The 19,787-nt window shown below is 38.9% G+C and overlaps 1 protein-coding gene across 2 annotated transcripts; it reads right to left on the bottom strand.

Moving 5' to 3' along the window:
* Window positions 1-97: 97 nt before the first annotated feature.
* On the bottom strand, window positions 98-19,447 carry rcor3 (REST corepressor 3). Of its 2 annotated transcripts, none has more exons than XM_079471829.1 (12): window positions 19,151-19,447; window positions 18,997-19,053; window positions 15,317-15,394; window positions 15,188-15,240; window positions 14,951-15,112; window positions 14,040-14,164; window positions 13,847-13,925; window positions 9,677-9,895; window positions 9,401-9,478; window positions 9,258-9,315; window positions 8,943-9,178; window positions 98-1,613 (listed from the first exon to the last, which is right to left on the bottom strand). In XM_079471829.1, the coding sequence occupies exons 1-12, from the start codon at window positions 19,272-19,274 to the stop codon at window positions 1,263-1,265; spliced, it is 1,620 nt and encodes a 539-aa protein (XP_079327955.1). In that variant the 5' UTR covers window positions 19,275-19,447; the 3' UTR covers window positions 98-1,262. The 2 variants fall into 2 exon arrangements, with proteins under 2 accessions (XP_079327955.1, XP_079327954.1); XM_079471828.1 differs by having other exon boundaries at window positions 19,145-19,445.
* Window positions 19,448-19,787: the final 340 nt, after the last annotated feature.

Genomic DNA, 19,787 nt, shown 5'->3' with positions numbered 1-19,787 from the left:
CTCATGAATATTTAAGTTTCTCCAAATCAATACCGCTGTGTTACCAAGCAACTGCAGCACGGTCTAATGAATATTCATGAGCAGAAAATCCGCTGAACGGAAAGTGATTCACAGGAAGCTTTACTTCCGAGCAGAAGTTGAGCTGCTTCATCTCATTTAATGTCAGCACAAAGGGAAACTTAATGATGGAACATACAAAACAAAACGTCATCCAAAATGTCATTTTAATGAGAGAAATCACTAGAGGAGAAACGCCTTGAAACTCTATTTTCTCGAAGTGCCACGATTTACACACAGGGAAAATATAAATATATTGAAATGATGTAACAGATTTGACATCACTGCATGCAGCTTCAGATAAATCCACCAGTTAGCAAATTCATTAAAATACATAACTATAATCACTTAAAACCATATTTCATACTCAAGGTTTCGTTAAAACAAAATATGATGTGGCCGAACATTAAATGGGAACTTCACTTCTTCAATCATATGATCAGCCTTTAAATAATCACTTTATTGCAGTGTGTGTGTGTCTGGATAACTTGACTGAGATCAGGTTTCACCAGACACATAACTACACAACAAAATATTTCACTTCTTGTCACAAATATCTGTAAATTGGAAACCCAAGATGAGCAGATTTCATGTGTAAAAAGACTTAAACGAGAGGAAATGTGGAAGTACTGTAGCAGGACCAACATTGTGTTACAAGAAGTGTAGCTGTCTGAACATATACAACAGAATTGGGCACCTTTGGAAACCGTAGGTAAATTCATGATAAACAATAATAATAGAAGTTCACCTATTTATTTATCTTACAGATTGTGAACTCATCTTGACTTCTGACAAACACAAGTTTATTTTTTATGTGCACTGCATGAGCTCAGGTGTTAATCTGTTGTGTTCAGATGTATGGCCACTTGTTCAAAAGTGATTCATATTTGTTAAGAGCACTTTGATGAAAAGAGAACTGGAGACGAACCATCGGTTGATAGCACCAAGATTTCAAATATAAAGCATAGATGTTGCAAACAAGAAAATTAAACACAGAAAAACAAACAGAGGATTGGCTTTAAACTTGAAATCCACTGGACACCAGTAATGAATGGCAAAAGTGCTAAAAATGTCTTTCAACATTACAACATGATTACAAAATGTAAAATTAAATCTGTCATTTAAATAAATAGAAGCAGTTCAGCTAAACCTAATTAATATTTACAGTGTAAAATTGTTTTTCTTGTAAATACGATGAGCACTGCTCAGGCATCAGTGCAGAGAGGACGATGCGTTTCAGACTGGATGCCCACCAGAGAGGGCGGCTGCTGGCCTGATACTGCACCGGCAGAGCCGGACACTGGTGCAGGGGGTCTGGGGTTCAGACGCGGAGGCAGCGGGTTGGATGGTCGAATGAGCGGCGGGGGCTGGTTGAGGGCCGGACGGGGCTGAAGAAAGCGAGCTTGCTGCTGTAGAGGTGGAGGCTGGCGGTGTAATGCGGGGGTGGCAGGAAGGGATGGACGCAGCAGGGGTGGAGGCTGATTCAGAGAGGCGGAGCTGCTGCCTGCTGATGATGGGGCCACAGGAGATGGACCAGAGGCTGGAGTTGCCTGACCCTAAAGAAGAAAGTACAGCACAGTCTCATAATTTACTCACCCTCAAAATGGCATGAAAAAGAGGCTCAACCAATTTTTAACTTTTGATTGATAAGATTAAAATGTTAAATTACAATTTAATTAGATTATAACAGACGCGCCTTTATTAACAAAGCGAGGGGCTTATTTTTAACTCATTTCGCACTGACAACAGATATATGGTCAAACCGAACATGCAAGCAATATCGGAGTTTGACAATACATTTTATTGAAGACTGAGAAATGAAAACGGCATGTCTACAAACCAGCTATATTACCCAAGACCACACCAAGGGAGCACATAGCTGAAGCCCTACAGTTTCCAAATCGACTTACATTGCATTGTACTATACATTTTGTTTCTAAGTATGTGCAATCCCCTGGGATCGAACCCGCAACCTTGGCGTTGTCATCACCACGCTCTCACCACTGAGCTACTGGATGCACTTGTGAACAGGAAGCTCGATGAGAAGAACGACCGACAGTGTCAGCAACATTATAAAAGCAGTTGAACTGAAGAATTGGCTGAGGATGCAGTGCTTTGGTCACAGACTTCATCTGGCAATTGGTGAGTGCTATGTTTCTATTTGATTAGGAAAATATTGTTCTGAAATTGTGAATATGTTATGTCAGATTTGTTGCAGTAAGATCCACCTACAATTAAATGATTGACAATCATAAGGTTTTGTATTATTTAACAAATGGACCTATATACAACGTGTCCCTGCATCAGATCCACCCATTGGCAAATGCAAATCAGCAAAGAAATAGGTTGACTTGTTGTTATACGCATGTTTCTTGTCTTTCTAAATGTGCATAGAACACATGGACACTATGGACACTACTACAGAGAATCTATAGAATTTCGAATGCCCTTAACGTGTTACAACATTTAGCGATCCTGACGTTGAGATTTGTGTCTCACATGAATAACGTCATTATTTGTATTACATGAGTATGAAGCTAATTTTGAATAAAACAACTGATTAAGCTGTCCACATGTGATCGATGCAAACCTCAAAACCCTAAAGGAACTAATAAACCCCCCTTAGTAGGGATGCATGATGTCATAGGCCATATCAGAATCGGCTAATAAATGCAATTTTTTTGTGTTTCGATAAGAAATGTATGTCGATATATTAAAACTGATAAATAACATATTTCCTTTGTTTAAATCCCTTCTGGTACGGACTGCTCTCTTTCTCACATCATAAATTTTAACAACAAACTTAATAAGCCACCTGAAGTTTCGCCATCCCGAAATTTATAAAGATTACCAGAATGCTCACAGTTAAACAAACTAAGGTACCCACGGGTAACGTTAACGTTCGGAAAGTGCAACAATTAAAAGTTCATGAATATTCAACAAAGACGGCACAAAGGCAAAAGCTATCACAAAAAAGTGATAGAAATGACTGCACTTGATGACCAGCCGTTAAGGGATTCCGATGGCTGATCTAATTCATTGAACCCCGCTACACTCTATAACACCTATATTGTTAGATAACACCTATACAATATATAATTGTTAGAATTTTGCAAACAACTTGTAACTACACAATGTAAACAACCCCTTTCCCCTATTATAACTGCAAAGTTTAGCCTACTTTAATAACTGAATAGCATCCAAAGGTAAATTGTATACATAATATTTAAGCAAATAAAGCTTAAATGAAATCGAAAATTACTTTTTCCTTCTCCCAACCTCAAGACAATGTGCACCCACCCGAAAATTAATACCACGTGTCTGATTAGTTGAATACAAAATAGTAACAATTTTCCCATAAAACATGCATGTGATGTCTGCTGTGTTTCACAATGGCTTCATGATTTCCTAAAATCATATTTTTAAATTAGATATGTGAGAGGAAACCGATCGCATTACGCTCCAATCCTCATCATAGCATACAGAGAAACAGATCGTGTTATATGATTAAATTGAACAGGTATGAGGGAAACACGATTGCTTTTTGAAGATGTTTGCTCATGAGTGTATTTCATATACACTACACGTGTTACAGTCCTCTGCTGTTTAGCCGCGTGCTCCCAATGCGACATGAACGGAATATGTACATTACCGCTAATGAGCGAGACACACACGAACATCCAAACAGGTCTGTTAAGCGCATGTTTATATAGAAAAATTATGATACAGTAGTGCTTTAGAAAGACGCATTCAGTGTGACTAGCCGTTCATTGTGCAACAGTTAAAAAAGGAACCCCACTGAAACGGTGTTGCGCTGCGCCGGATTACGCAAATTGTTTAAGCTACATACACCGGTAATGTGGTATATAAAAATTAATATAAAAATATAACGAAAGTCCCCTGAGCATGTTGAGCTTCACTGCTCAATGGATTGACAAAAATTTTGAAGATGCATGCTCAGGAATGCTGAGGCTCTCGCACCAGCGTTTCGCAAGTTCCCCTCACATGTAATAACTACAGATGGGGGACGGATATTATGCGTATTTGGCGTGCTGTTCCGGGGAGAGGACTCCGATGCCAACCAGGTTGGTTGTGAGATTGGTTATGAAAAGCCAGCCGGCTAGTTATCTGAATGGAAGCCAGCCGGGTTAATTATCTGAATGGTGAGATTGGTCATAGCAAGCCTGCCTGGTGAGTTATCTGACCGTGCTCCTCCCGAATTTTGTTGACAAAACATATTAAACGTATCGCACGCATCGGAACATATAAAAGGAAACAGTGCATGTAGTATTGCAAGAAAATGTCAGAAATATATTCAAGCCCCTCTCTCAGCTGTTTCTGCACCAACTTCTCCATCTGTCTGTCAGAGAGCTCTGAAGTATACCCCCTTCCAAGACTTCGGACAGATTTCTCTTTCAGCAATGGTATCTTCCCCCCTCCTGCTGTGAACACCGCCCTGTCGTTCCTCACCCCTTTCTTGATTGAAAAGCTCCTAGACTTTGAGGGCTTAATCTTCATTGTAGCCCGATGTATCAGTTCATCAAGGCGCTTGAGGAGCCGGGCTGTACATGGAGCTGTCTGTAAGATGGTTGACACATCGTCCATGCACCCTCTCAGCGCTGGGAGTCTTCCTCCTGATGGTGATCTCAGCCCTCTGGCCATCTGTCTTGCTCCAATAACGATTATTTCAAACGCTGCCACAAACAAGATGAGGGATACTGAGCAGCCCATGGCAATCCCGACCTCCTGCCATCCAGTCATAAGTCCATCGAGGGAGAAACACATGCGCATGGTAATTACACATGCTGGAATGTGGAAGAATTCCAATGCAAACTCAACCAGCTTATGTGGTACTGAGACCTAAGCGTTCGCCAAGTCAAGGCACACCACATGAAGTTTGCTATTCTCTCTTTTGGCACATTGTATCTGCTCCCATCTTACAGATGTGTGTTCAATACATTCTGGAAAACCTGAGAGCCCTGCCTTTTGACAACTCGTGTCGATGTAGAAATTGCTGCGGAGGAAGCTGGTCATCCTTCTTGCCATAACTGCGAAAAACTGTTTCCCTTCCAGGTTCAGCAAAGCAATGCTCCTAAACTGATTTAGGAATGAAGATTCCAACTGCCTCTTGCCGCTCAGTTGGAATGGATTGGTTCTTCCACACAACCCGCATGAGCTTCCATAAGATCTTTGTCACTTGTGGGCAATTCTTGTACACCTTGGATGGAAGCCCATTAGGATCTGATGCAGAGGCTGATCTGGCCTTTTTGAGAACCTCTCTAATATCACACAGCTCGGGTGGGGATGAGTCAAAAGGGGTCCTAGGGGGATCTGGGCATGGTACATAACAAGGTAAGCCGAGTGGTGCATATTTGGCTACATCCGAATACTGGCCCTTGACATAGTTGGCAATGACGTTCTGCATCTAAAGCACTCATTTTGATCTGCAGTGTAAGATCTTTGCATCTTTTTTCCTTACATTTAGTCATTCTTTGACTTAAACAAATCCTTTGAATGTTTGTTCATTATTATTCTTAAACGAAAAACTCAATCATAAAATTGCCTAGTATCATTAAAAACTCCCTAACTAAAAGGCAGAAAGTATCCAAATAAAAATCTCATTTTATTTTTGACATGAATAGTACACTTGACCAGAGGCGGACAGAGTACACAGGTTCATTACTTGAGTAAAAGTACAGATACCCCTTGCTAAATTTTACTCAAGTACAAGTAAAAGTACTACAGTCAGATGTGTACTTAAGTAAAAGTACTGAAGTACATGTTTTTAAAAGTACTTGAGTATCAAGAGTACATTTTCTAAATATTGCATTACTACTGCCACAGTGCTTACATTTATGTACAGAAACGTCCTACATGGAGTTATGAAAAATGTTAATGTTAATACCTTGGAGAATGTTAAAGGAATTTAAAGTAAAATAAAGTAATTTTAATCTTTTTACCATGCTTTATTCTTTTCACCTCTGCTAGAGTTTTAATGGATTTTTTGCACCCACATTTGAACCGAACAGTTTTAAACAACACACCGCATACTCAAGAACATCAAAGCAAATACTCGGCTTACATTAATGAGTAATATTAGAAAATACAATTCAGCTAACAATTGTGTGTACATGTGAGTTTCTCTGTTTTTTCATCAATCAGTGGTGGCGTTTCATCAAAACCTAGGGTATGGCGAAATTTCCTCAGACCATACAAAAACGAACCACAATGAAACCAAATGATATCACATATATGTAACCACAAAACTTAAAGTAGTAAAAAATAACCCAGCCAGATGTTGTCATAACCACCACCAACGACTACGTTAATCGACTATGAGACTAAAATATAAACCAACCATTGATCAGATTCAGCAAACAAGATTAAATATAAAACATGTCTTACCTTGTCGCAGGGTTGTTAAGCCTTGATTCTTTTCATTTTTAAGCTGGCATAGCTAGTGGCAAATAGTGGCATAGCTAGTGGCAAATCGCAAAATACATAATAGCCTAAACTGCAACTGCACTACAAAGTCTTTCCGTACAATATATTTTTTTAATTTTTCACAGATAGCGTTGTACATTATGAATGAAATACAATAACAATAGTGTAAATTATTCGATTTATTAAAATTATTAAATGGATGCCAACTAATTGGGAAAATAAAGACCATCCCCACTACCCATAACCTCACACTTGATTCCAAAACCACTGTTAGGCATTTTGTAAGCAGTTTATTTGTTTTATTGAAAATAAATGCCTGTATATGATCTTAAATGTGGAAAATGCAGACAAACGAGTTTAGCCAAAAAGAGCTTCGAACCAACATTACGATGATGTCACGTCAAAACTACATATCTTCGGTCTTACCGACTATACGTCAATGACGCTATGTGAATTAACGGTGTTTATACATTCTCAAATACACATGCTTCCGACGCCTATGCTACATGTACAGATCAGTGTAAAGTAGTTTAATTATCTATAATGAGTCTCATTATGCACACATACTTTGTTTCAACAATGTTTTCTGAACGCTAGGGCCATACACAAACGCCGCCCCTGAAATCAATAAACCTAAAACAGCAAAGAAGGCGATATAGCAATGTTCTGACACACCTCTGAACCTGACCGTGTTATACACGCAGCATAGAGCAAAGAAGAGAAAATAATAATGATTAAAGAAAATCAGCTGACCGGTCGCGATGTTTTCAAGTTCATTTCATGTTATATTTAGCATTTTATATGACGCTATTGGCTACTCTTCCCTTACCTTTATTCTTTATTCATATAAAAATACCCCCAAATCGCATGAAAATACACACAAAACACATATTCTTCAATCGTGCATTTATTAGCTTCTTGTTTTGGTGAAGAAATGTCACTTTAGCTTCATCGCGGATGTCCTGAATGAGGAAGTGTACACAGGACGTGTCATGCAGACGTGAGATGATTGACAGCTGTGTACAGCAAATGATAGAGCTCTGAGGTCTGGGTGATTGTTGCTGATAGGCTCGCCCAATAAGTGGCGCCTGCACAATCCAATCACGTTTGAGAGGGAAAAAACAAATTGGTGGTTTCCGAGATTTTTCTTTTTCCTTTTTAGAAGTAACGTGTACTTACGGTTATGGATAGAAATGTAGCGGAGTAAAGAGTACAATATTTGCCTCTCAAATGTACTTGAGTAAAGTCATGAGTACTCCCCAAAAATTATACTCAAGTAAAGTACAGATCCCTCAAAATTGTACTTAAGTACTGTACTCGAGTAAATGTACTCCGTTACTGTCCGGCTCTGCACTTGACAAACTCGGTTTGATTACACAATCAATTCACATGGGAATGGTTTTATATGTGGGGTCAGCTGTGGCCTAATGGTTAGTGCGTTGGGCTTGTGATCAGAAGGTTGCCGGTTCTAATCTCAGTGCCAGCAGGTCATGACTGAAGGGCCCTTGAGCAAGGCACCTTACCCCTGATTGCTCTGCAGTAATGTGCCACTGTATAAAACTACTTGTAAGTCGCTTTGGATAAAAGCGTCTGCCAAATGAATAAATGTAAAATGTATATGGGGACCTCATGTGATTTATCTATCAGTTAAAATATTATAGACCCTTCATTTCTTTGTAAGGAGGCTTACAAAACTTACAAAATCATCAGGGGACCAATTAGTTTTTTCCCTCACTGTAGTTGTGTCTCTATTCTTAGAAACCATACATCATGTAAAGCTTATTTATTTAGCTTTCAGGTGAGTATAAATCTCAATTTCTACAATTTTACCCTTATGACTGATTTTCTGATCCAGGGATTTAAGGATTTAAGCATTTTCCACTCTAAACACTGCTGATACAGACGCATAAAAATAACCACTGCAACAAACTAGAGCTGTGTATTGGCAAGGGCCTTGCGATACGATGCATATCCCGATAGATGAGTCACAATACAATATATTGCAATACTTTTTTATATTAAAAATTTAAAAAACAGAGCTGAAAATACAACTTGCTATGGGACACCTGGGAATATTTTAGATCCTCCAATACAATCCATCACATACCAGGTGCTAGAAAGCTAGAGCACAATGCTCACTCCCGCTTGGCCATATGGATTGTACCATATATCGATAGTAGAGGTTGGACTACTTGCTTCACTAGTGAAAACAAATATTGCAATAATTTGCTGTATCTATATCTATATATACCTACAACAATCAGGCTCTATCTTTACCTCCAGCTTCTCTTTGTAAGAACAAATGCCACTGGCCCTGCTGCTTCTTTCTGAAAGTCCTGTTGCTATTGTTTAGATGCTATTTTGCTGTTGTACGGATGCCACTTATTGCCTAGTTACTATTTTGTGTAGACGCTTCAGGTTGAAACATAATAGCACCTCACCTCATCCTCCTCCTCATCTGTACTTTTTCCTGACGAGCTGCTGCTGTTCTTGCCATCCTCAGCACATGTGACGCTCTCACCGTTTGCACTTCCCTGTTCAGCCTCCCACTCCTGAAGAACTTCATCCAGGTTAAACCGCCGACGATAGTTTACAAAGAAATTCTTCACCTGCCCCACTGTTTTATTCCCAATCACATCAGCAATTGCCTGGAAGTCTTTGCCATATTTTCGTACACCTGGTTAAAGGTCACATAATGCATTACATGCTGTTAGATGTGAACATAGGAGAAACTGATACCTGTGAACTTTATTCACCTTGTACTGCTAAGAGCTGCTCATCTGTTGTCCAGCGGGCATTCACTTTTTGGGTGCACTGGAACAGAACGCAACAAGTAGCAAAAGTTTGACAGCAGCATGTAAACAGAAAGTCACTTAACTATATAGTGCTTTTACAATACCTCAGATAATCGGTATTCATTGAGTCCATCTTCAATCTTCTGTTTAAGTCCACTGTTCAACTGCTTGGCATTCTGAACCTAAATCGTCAAAGAGAAATCCTTGTTTCTAAGGTTTTAACACATGCATTTACATTCAAATCAACCTCGATACTTTACTACCATTGCCTTTAAATGACAGCATCTGATCAATTAATAATTGTGTTAAAGTCACTCACAAATTATAAAATGCATAACATCACAGAAATCTAGTGTAGTGATGTTATTAGGAATGCACACCTGGCGTTTGAGTGACACAAGCTCCATATCCAGCTGACGCAGGACGCTGTTAGCTGCGCTGGAGCTGCAAGAGACGGCCACCACATCCTCCTGCGTCAGGTACATGCCTTTTGGTGGCCGGCACTTTGATCTCTGTGAGTGGTGACGGTGCTGCAGGGTCTGGTGGTCCCGCCGGCCAACTCCAATCTTGCAACTCAATGTCTGAGGCTCACTGTGGCTCTGGTAGAGCAAAGAAAAGCACAGATTCTGCGTATTATGATGTGAGAATATATATTACGTATTAGCCAGATAATTGGGCTGAGCATAGAAAATTATAAAATATTGTGAATATTGCTAAACCAATGATAAAATTTGTGCCTAAGGGTGTGTTCACATATGCCATGTTTGGTTCGATTAAAACGAACTCTGGTGCGATGGCTCTGTTAGTGCAGTTTATTTGTGCAAGTGTGAATGCTGCCACCCGAAACCTGGTATGCACCAAACAAGCAGAACGAGACTGCTGAAAAGAGGGGACTAGGTCCACTTTGAGTGCTTTTCCACAACCTCGCTGAACTCTTCTAAGCACAGTCTGAAAGGGTTACAGTTATGTTTCCAGGTGAACCTGGTTCAACACGGCAGGATTACAAACTGTTTTTGGCTTCGGAATTTTTGGCATCCTGAATCATACTAATGAATGCCCGCAGAGGCGTTATGGATCAGTCTCTTGTGTTGCAGCGTGAAACGCGTTTGTGTTTCCATTCTAATGATTTTTGTGATCAGCCCTCAGTTGAAAAATGAAAACATTTACGTACCGGCTGGCATGGATTTGCACAGAGTGGAAAGATTAAGCAATGAGACAGATTCGGCGCGGGGCTGTAAAAGGACGCTTTCAAATGAACTGTGACCTGTTTCGATTGAAATATGAATACCATTTTGACGGTTTAACACTTTAACACACGTCTTTGCAAGTTACCTATATGCACAGGCATACACGGAGCATGTATAACCCAGAACACAGCATTGTTTTGGATGTCCGGTAATTTCCGTAAAGTTCGATATCTTTAGGTTCACTAGTCTGTAAAAGAACGGTCTTAACGCTAAGTGAACCAGGACTAAGCAAAAGCCCTTTAATGAGACATCATTATCTAGCAGCCGAAATGTGGAAGTTATTCTGATAGGGCTACTAGTTATAAAAATGACACATTCACAGTTCATGATTTATTGCAGGACATTTGGAGGTTACTACTTCAAAAATTCCTTTAAGCAGCAGCAGATAGTGAAGAGGAAAGGATGAGGAAACTAAATCTGGAGGGGTTGTTTGCCTCACTGGATGGAGTTTTTTTAGACAGGCTGTTACACAAAGAAGATAATAATAATAGATTACTAGATAATAGCTTCTGCCTGCAAGAATCTGTAACGGTGCAAACAGGAGGAGGGCAGGGTGTTGAGGGCCGAGATGAGGATGATGATGAGAGGGATGCTACCTATGTAGCAGAGGATGTAGGTGGTGATGGTGTCAATAGCAGCCAAAGTGTATTTAAGAGCAGTCAGCTAGGGAACTAAGACTCTACTAATAAGGAAGCATTTAAATATATAAGAGGATCAAAGGAAACAGTTTTTTACAGCATACTGGAATATGTCCCAGTTTAAAAATGTCCATATGTAAAGAATTTTCCCTATGGTTTCCCAGCGCCACACATCAGGTGTTCCTAGCAGATGAACCAGGTAACTTAGCTACCATCTGAATGATGAGCTCAACCAACAACAGAAAGTCTGTAAAACAAAATTTTCATTTCAACAACATTGGGCTATCATTTGAAAAATGATAGACTGATAGTCACTGTCGTGGGAAATACAACCTCCTCAAGTCTAACACCACCACAAGAACGCAGAGGAAGGCACACTCCTATCGATAAAGTTGACATGACTGCAATATTTGAACACACTGAATCCTTTAATCCCACTTTAAGCCATTGCAGTTGTGAGCTGATGTTCAAAGATTATAAGGGGAAAAATCTCTTATAAAATCTCAAATGTTCCTATGTAACATATAGGCTGTGAAGGAGAGGAACATTAGCCATTAAGCTGGGTGAAGAGGAATGTGAAAATTGCTTGGAGGCAAGATGTTTATGTCAGAGCAGAGCACCAGAATGAAACCAGCAACCAGGAATATCAAAGTCGGAGGAGCACAAGAGGAGAGCAGAGAGAGGAAGGAATCACTACAGGTTCGATGCACCGGGAAGAACACTTTGGCCTCTCAATTCACAGTGTTGATCTCCAGAGATCTCCTCATGCTGGACCGAATGCCTGGGGTGAAGACCAAACACATCCCTGCCTTTCATGAAGCCTTTGCAAGTGTGGGGAAAAAGTCATCTTTTAAAAAGAAAAGCATTTCCGTAATATGGCATGAAGATATTGCTGGAAGGAAGGTAGAAGAGGTGGCATCGGCTTATGTCACAACACCTAATGGAGAGTAGGATGTGAAACATGTCATTTACTGGGCTGACAATTGCACCGCATAGAACAAGAACTGGTGCCTCCTTACAACTTTAGTCACTGTGGTAAATTACCCTACAACTCAATTTGAGGATATAACCTTTAAAATGGGTTTAAACTTTGAACCAGGGCACACCTTCATGAGTGCAGACAGTTTCCGCCATGGGGTGGAGAAACAGAAGAGGAAGCAGCCCGGATGGGCTGTCCTGGATCTTGAGGATTTTAGGAATGTCATTGTCTATCGTCAACCACACACTCTTTGCCACGAAGTCAAAATAAAAGTCGGGTTAACTTGAGCATCTAGATTAAAAAATACTGTATTGTTTAATAACATTTACTATAGTAAATTTTAGTATTCTAAGAGAAAACTGAGAAACTGTATAAACACTACTGTACTATATAAACACGGCATACTTTCACATCCACCTACACCCCATCAAGAACCCTGTGTTCAGCAAACGAGCGGCACCTTGTAATGCCTTCTCATAAGGGCACGAAATCGCTTTCCCGCTTATTCTCCTTCACAACTCCTTACTGGTGGAACATTCTTCCCAATACGGTGAACCACATCTCTCACAACATAAAAAAATACTTATTATTACTTTATATGGCCCTAATTTACCCATCTGTAACATTACTGTCCTTCGTCAGTTACCTGCCTATTTATGTGATAAACTACATATATTTTTTATGAGATCTATAAACCGAGAGTGCCTATACAGTAGTATTGCATACATCGTTTTTTCAAAGAGAATTTAGTTTGATACAATTTGTAAAGCTGTACGATTATTTCAGGAAAAACACGAGCTGTTGGGCTGGGACTAGTGGGATGGAACAACAGCACGAGCTAGCAACATAAATGCAGATTACCCCAAAAAACACAGACGTATGACTTTTAATCTACCGCGTGCAGTTCATGTCCGGCATCTTTTGGTACCCGGACCGCACCATCTATCAGTTTCAAACGATCTCCAAATCCACCGTTTATATAACATCTTTCAATGAAAAGCCGTGAACAAACAGACACACCTAAACTTCACTATCGCAAGAGTGAATCTTGACGCAACCAGATAACCTTGATGGCAAGGGGGTCTCGCTCGTCGGTTGGCATATGGGCATGCTTGCCTTGCTTTTCCAGGAGAATGGCCAATAAAAGGAATAGGATGTGATGACACAGGGATCCAGAATTATAAAAAAACAAGTTGGAGTGCTGGGGGAGTGTATCAAGTACAGAAATACTCTATGTCCAACATTAGCTTTTTATCAAGTTGACCATGTTAAGCATGAGAAGCCAGCGTGTTTAACAGTGTTAAGAAGTCAGAATGCATGAAATAGCATGTTACCCGATCTTTAATCTAATCCTGCTATTTGAATCAATTGAAAAGACTAGTTCTGTCACTCATGTTTGCTACCATATGATTTTATTGCTATTAGTTTTAGTATAATGCAGGATTAAGCTGAACTGTTAGTTAGCAATAGTAATATTTTAATAACCTTTATATACCTGGAGCGTGCACCTAGCACTAGGACATTACAAGAATAGGATCGGGCAGATACTTCAAATTTAATGCCTCGGATCAGGGGTGCAAAAAATGTGATCGAGACATCCCAAAATAATAATAATAAATTCGCAATTTAAAGACAATATTTTTTGCTCCATACCGTGCAGCAAAAGTATAAATAAATTAATGTTACCTCTTTCTTTGTCTCTTTAGTTGGGTCATAATCACTGTCGTTTGCCTCAATAGGGGTTGGATCTTCCATTTCTTCCTCACTAATACATAAAACACAGCCGCCTACCATCATTTCCAGCACACACATAAACAACATGGGCTGTAAAACTACAGAGAGAAGTGACACCCTAATGAGAGAATGTATGGATAATCACCTGTCATCTTGATTACTCCGGTTTGCCAGCTTTCGGGCTTGCCGATCCATGAGGCTTGTCCTAGATCGGGTTTTTTTCCAGGAATAGTAGTACTTCACAAGACTTGAAATGGATTTGTCTGGCAACTACAATCAAAGATCAATATCTCAAATCATTAAAGCTGGAAAAACTAAAGACAAGTAGAGACAGTTTGCTGTGTCATGTACAAGAAACACAAATCTAACGGCTTCACTGTCAAGACCATGCATGTTGAAATAAATGGAAAGTTGTGTCAGCAACACTTAAAGCATATGCATTCTGACCACACAGGCTCTACATTAGAATGCGTATGCGTTGAGCGATGCCGACACCGGTTGCACTGTCGTTTGGCTCTCGGGAACACGAGCTGGAAACTAACACTCAAATCAGGAAGTTTTAGAATAAAGTCTTCAGTTTTGTTTGTTGGCGCACAAAAAGTATCAATGTTGCATTATATTAATTTATAGTGAACCACAGGAGTCCCGTGAACAATGTCTTTACGCACTTTCAGAGCTTTGAAGATTGGTTGCGTTGCAATCTAAGGAGACAGAAAGCTTCCAAAACTACCTTATTTTGTGTTTTAGGGAAAAATGGAGGTCATAGAGATGCTAAAATACTTGAAGGCGAGTAACTGATGGCAGAATTTTCTTTTTTGGCCAGAGTGCCCATTTAAGTGTGACACTATAGCTTTAAATGTTCGAAACCACAGTTTGTTTGAACGAATATAAAGGCTGAATGGATAAAGGACATGCATTCAAGTGTTTTGTTGCAGGACTCCAGTAGAGAAAAGGGGAAAGAGCACTTTAAGTTAACGGTGGTCTCTTTGTAAATCCACTACATTAATTTTCACATTTTCATGTTTTTTTCTTTTGATTTTGACCACTGAAACTAACCATCTGCTGAATCCTATGGAAGCTCTTCCCATGAAAACTGAAGGCTTGTTCAAACAACACCTTGTCCTCTACTGTCCACTCATCAGGGAACGGAGTGAAGTTTGGGAGATCAGCCAGGGACTTCTCAATGTTGTGTTTATGCCAGAAAAGCATGCCTAGAGCCTGTAGAGCACAGAGAACAATAGGATCATACAGACGTCATGATGAGTCTTTGAGTGCCGTTTCGTATAAACTCACCTGCTCAACATTGTAGCCGTGTTTTTCTTTTGCAATTGCAATGTACTCATCCACTGTGAAAAGACAATGACAACATTTAAAAAGTGCTATATTCTAATATTCTAACTAAGACGGAAGATGTGTACTTACATTTAGAGTCAACTATTGTGTGAAATGGTGACCAAACCAACATTCCTCCACTGTCTTTATCAGTGTACTTTGTGGAACCTACAAAACATAATATAACATTTCACATAGACAAACATTAAATTTGGCAAAACATATACATTTATTAGCTTTAATACGCTCAAAATAGTTTGCACAATTCTGAATAAGTCACAAGTTAAAGTGACACAATACAGATTTATTTCAATAAAGGTGTTACCGCTTAAGAGATCATTTCATCATTTTCTGGTTGGTAAAAACCTGAATACATTTATTTTATCTAATGAACACAGAGGTAGATATTTGGAAGAATGTTGGCAATTTTCAGTTCTGGGACAAAATGTACCAGTATTGTAGAATTTTTGTTTTGTGTTTTGTTCTGGTGAACACAAAATGAGACATCTTGAAGACTTTAGGAAGGTAAACAGTTCCGGGGCACCTTTGACTACCAGTTAAATTTTTCCTAATATGGAAGTCAATGATTTCCTAGAACTGAAAATTGCTAACGTTCTTCCAAATATCTACCTCTGTGTTCATTAGATAAAATAAATGTGTACAACGTCAGAGTGAGTAAATAACAGAATTATTATTTTGGGTGAACGATCCATTTAAAACAAAATCAGAAACTAGTGGTTTCATTGCATTCTTGAAGGAAACAAATTATATATAAAATCAGCCATTTTTATTCTGTTTAAAATGCTAGAAAAACCCATAGCAAGTACAAATAACCAAGAATATTTGCTGTTAAACTACACTGTAAACCCAGATTTTGATTCAACTCAAACAGATTGAGTTCATATTACTTAAATGTGTCCAATTTGTTGACATTACTAGTTAATTCTGATTAAGCTTAACTTTATCATGTCCTTTCTTATTGTAATTGTGTTTTTAAGTTAAGTTAAGTTTTTGAGTTTGTACTACTTAAACATGTTATTTCTTTACATTAATTAAGAATTCAGAGTAAACTGTACTTTTTAATGGCCTATCTTATTGTAATTCTTTGTTTGAGCTCAAACAACTCAATATCATCAAGTTTTGCCTTTTACAAATAGCAACGCATTGACGTCACAACCGCCAAAATTTGAGACGGAATACACCTGTATCTAAATTGCCGTTACAGCAAGCACGTTGTTCATTCACCGAAGTTAGAAGCCTTCGGTGAATAAACCGAGTTCAGCCACAAAACGGTAAGTGGGAACCTGGCACTGGCATGCCGTTGCAGTCCCGACTGCTTGCTGATGTAACTTAGCTAGCAGTATATCACGAAAGTGAGTTCACCCCTCACATTTGTACAAATATTTTATTATATATTTTCATGGGGACAACACTATAGAAATTATACTTTGATATAACTCAAAGTATCTATCAGATATATATCTGTATATCAAAGTTTCATTTCAATAGAACTGTAGTTATTTAAAAAAAACTGAAAAATGAACTTCGCTAGTTATTAGCAGGGTAGCTATCCAGCTAACTCTGACCCACACTTTCATAGCTAACGAATATCTTCACTGGTAATGTTAGCTAGCGCCCGTAACGGAAATTGTATGTCGCTTCCAGACAGCTAGTGCAAGTTGAGCAGAGCCAGACACCTGAAGCAGCGATCGTTAGCTCAGCACGGAACATCGAACGTCCCGGTAAGTTGGCGCTAATACCCGCTGCCTTGTTAGCGGATTCTATTGTGTGACTACGACTGACTGAAATAAATTTCCGACGTGTCCGGCGACCGTCTGATTTGGGTACACTTCGAGTCCGCCCGGTGTCCGGGTAACGTACTCGTTCACACAATAGACTGCTGGCCAAGCAATCTCTACATGCTTTTAAAGTGATACCGAGCTAATATGTCCGCTCTGAACCATTTTACTCTGTTGCTTCCAGACAGCTAAAGTTGAGACGGTGCAGCAGCTAGCCAGAGAACTGCAAACATCCTGGTAAGTTGTTGCACACTAGCTAACATAATTAGCTTTAATTTCTTGATTTTTTTATTTATTTATTCGTTGTTAGTTAACTACCGTCATGCCTCTAAGTTTTTGTTATTTAGCTAATGTTAGCTTATTTAGTTAATGTTATTCTCACACACTTTTTTGTTTTTCCATGTACAGATTTGTTATTTGTATATGTTAAATGTAAGATGCCAGTGTTCAGCAGGGCTGAGTTTTATCTTGCCAGTTTGTCAACCAAATTTGAAGAGTAAATGTTGAGTTTTGAAGTATAACTTTTAAGATGCCAGTCTTCAGCAGGGCTGAGTTTTATCCTGCCAGTTTGTCAACCTAATTTAGAGAGGTGTAATTCAATATGATTGGAGGTAAAGAGGAAGATATTTTTTTCTTTTCATGCCATCAGTGAGGAAATAGAATTAGGTCATGGCTTTGTTTCTTTTGTTGCTAATAAAAAAGACATGTTCAATAAAAAATTTGATCAGTTTAATGTGTCAGTTGTATCTATGTATTTTACACGGTTCTATTGATTGAAAGACATATTTTGAGTTAGAAATAAGTTAGGGCAGTTAGAATATACAATTTAGTTGAATTGGTAATGGAGTAATGCTTACTTAACAAGCCGAGTTAAATAAATGGGTGGGGAATGATTGTTTAAACTAAGTATCTTCAGTCACTGTAACTCGGTAATTAGTACATTCAACTTAAATATTCTATTCCATTCCATTCCGGGCTCAAGTACATTGAACGTAGTCCAGTTCACTTTTTCAACTAATGCTTCCTTACTTAAAAATTTTAAGGCAACGAGTTACCTGGATTTTTTTAAGTAGATTCTACTTATCCGGGTTTACAGTGTATTCAGCACATTGGTAATCAATCTGACAAAAAGGTCACTACATTTTCCTAAAATTCAAAACAATGGTAATTTGTATTTAAGGGAGTATATGAAATTATAAATACAGTATTTTACAAAACAGTCAACAAGTAGCTTAAATGACCTCATAGTTTAATATCTAAAGGTTTAACGTTTGTTTTACATTTTTATGACATTTCAATTGAAATTAGGAAACGGAATCGATAAGCAGAATTGAAATAAATAAAAATGAAATGATACCAAACCCCAATGACATTATGCTAATAATTGAAACTGAAATGTGTTCATTAAAACATCGCTTACAGCTTCACTAATGTCTTTATTTTATATTATAAAACGGTCAGTTATAGTCCTTGATTCCGAATAAACAACTGGTTCTTGAGGCTTATTGTTTTATTTTAATTGTTTTCCTTTACATTTAAAATTACGATAAAATGGCACCGTTCCTTTTACAAAGTATATTCAGGCAACAATTTCTGTTTATTAAGCAACTTTTTTACATTACAGTTAGTTAAATAAATGGGGGGATATGGAAATAAATACATTGTGACATTAAAATAAATGGCAAACAACTATTTATCTATCAACTTGCAATAATTTGATTTTGTTTATTAGCACACGGGTGGCTAAGCGAGGAAGCTAACAACCTTTGACCAAATGTTTCCATAAGTAAATACGGGCACACTGGTAAGAAAGCTATTAAATGCATTTGTGGTGAACTCGACACCCAAGACTATTGAAAAATACTGAATAATGTCCGCTTTGTGTTATTTTTCATGAACGCTTACGAGCGCCATGTGAACCGAGGCTACCACAGTCAGTCAGGTTGCTATAAGAAGCATATAAGCACATACCCGGATCAAAGTCTGGGATATTAGCCTGGTAATCGGAGCCCACACGCATGCCAACATCTGTAAAATAAGATTTCAATCACCATACGTGAAGGATTATAAACAATTAAGTGTACAAAAAACAAGTCCGCAGGGGTGCTCGAGGCTATACCGTTACCGTGCTCGTCGTCACTGCCGCTCTCGTCTGAAAAATGTCCGTTCGAGGCGCTCGACGGGCTTTTCGTGCCGTTAGAGCGACCTTTGCCCAAATACTCCGACCCTTTATCCATCATTCCGGGCATGATCGCGATTAGTGTAAATATATCGATTCAAAACTCGCTTATACGTAAACACCAGAGCGCCTACTGAGTGACTGTGTGCAGGGACTTCGCGCAGTACGCGCAGCCGCTTTGCTCTCTTGTATCCCTCCGCTGGATCGCACACATGTTCCATGAACTCCACTCTCCGTTGCCACATCGGCAACATCTCATACGTGTTTTTATCTCATGTTTAAAATAACCCGACGGGTTTACAGGGTCTCTGTCCTTTGTTTATCTATAATGTAGTGGAGTTTCGCGATCTACCTTTCTTTGCGGAAGGCATTGTTTGAAGGCAAACTACTATGTAATGCGTCTATCTAGTGCCGCCGGTTTCGAAGCGATTATTTATTTGTAAGTTCTCTTAATTCATACTGTATTGTATAACTACATGTTGTATCATTTATTTGCTGCATTTATTGATAAACGTAGCGCGTGCAAACGTATATTGTAATGTATGTGGGCAGCTACAGCATTATTTTTTCTTCTGGGAATAAA

The sequence above is a fragment of the Barbatula barbatula genome (assembly GCF_947034865.1).
Source record: "Barbatula barbatula genome assembly, chromosome: 13".
NCBI lineage: Eukaryota > Metazoa > Chordata > Actinopteri > Cypriniformes > Nemacheilidae > Barbatula > Barbatula barbatula.
Note: the sequence above shows the minus strand (reverse complement) of the source record. Positions and strands in the feature narration are given on the sequence as shown.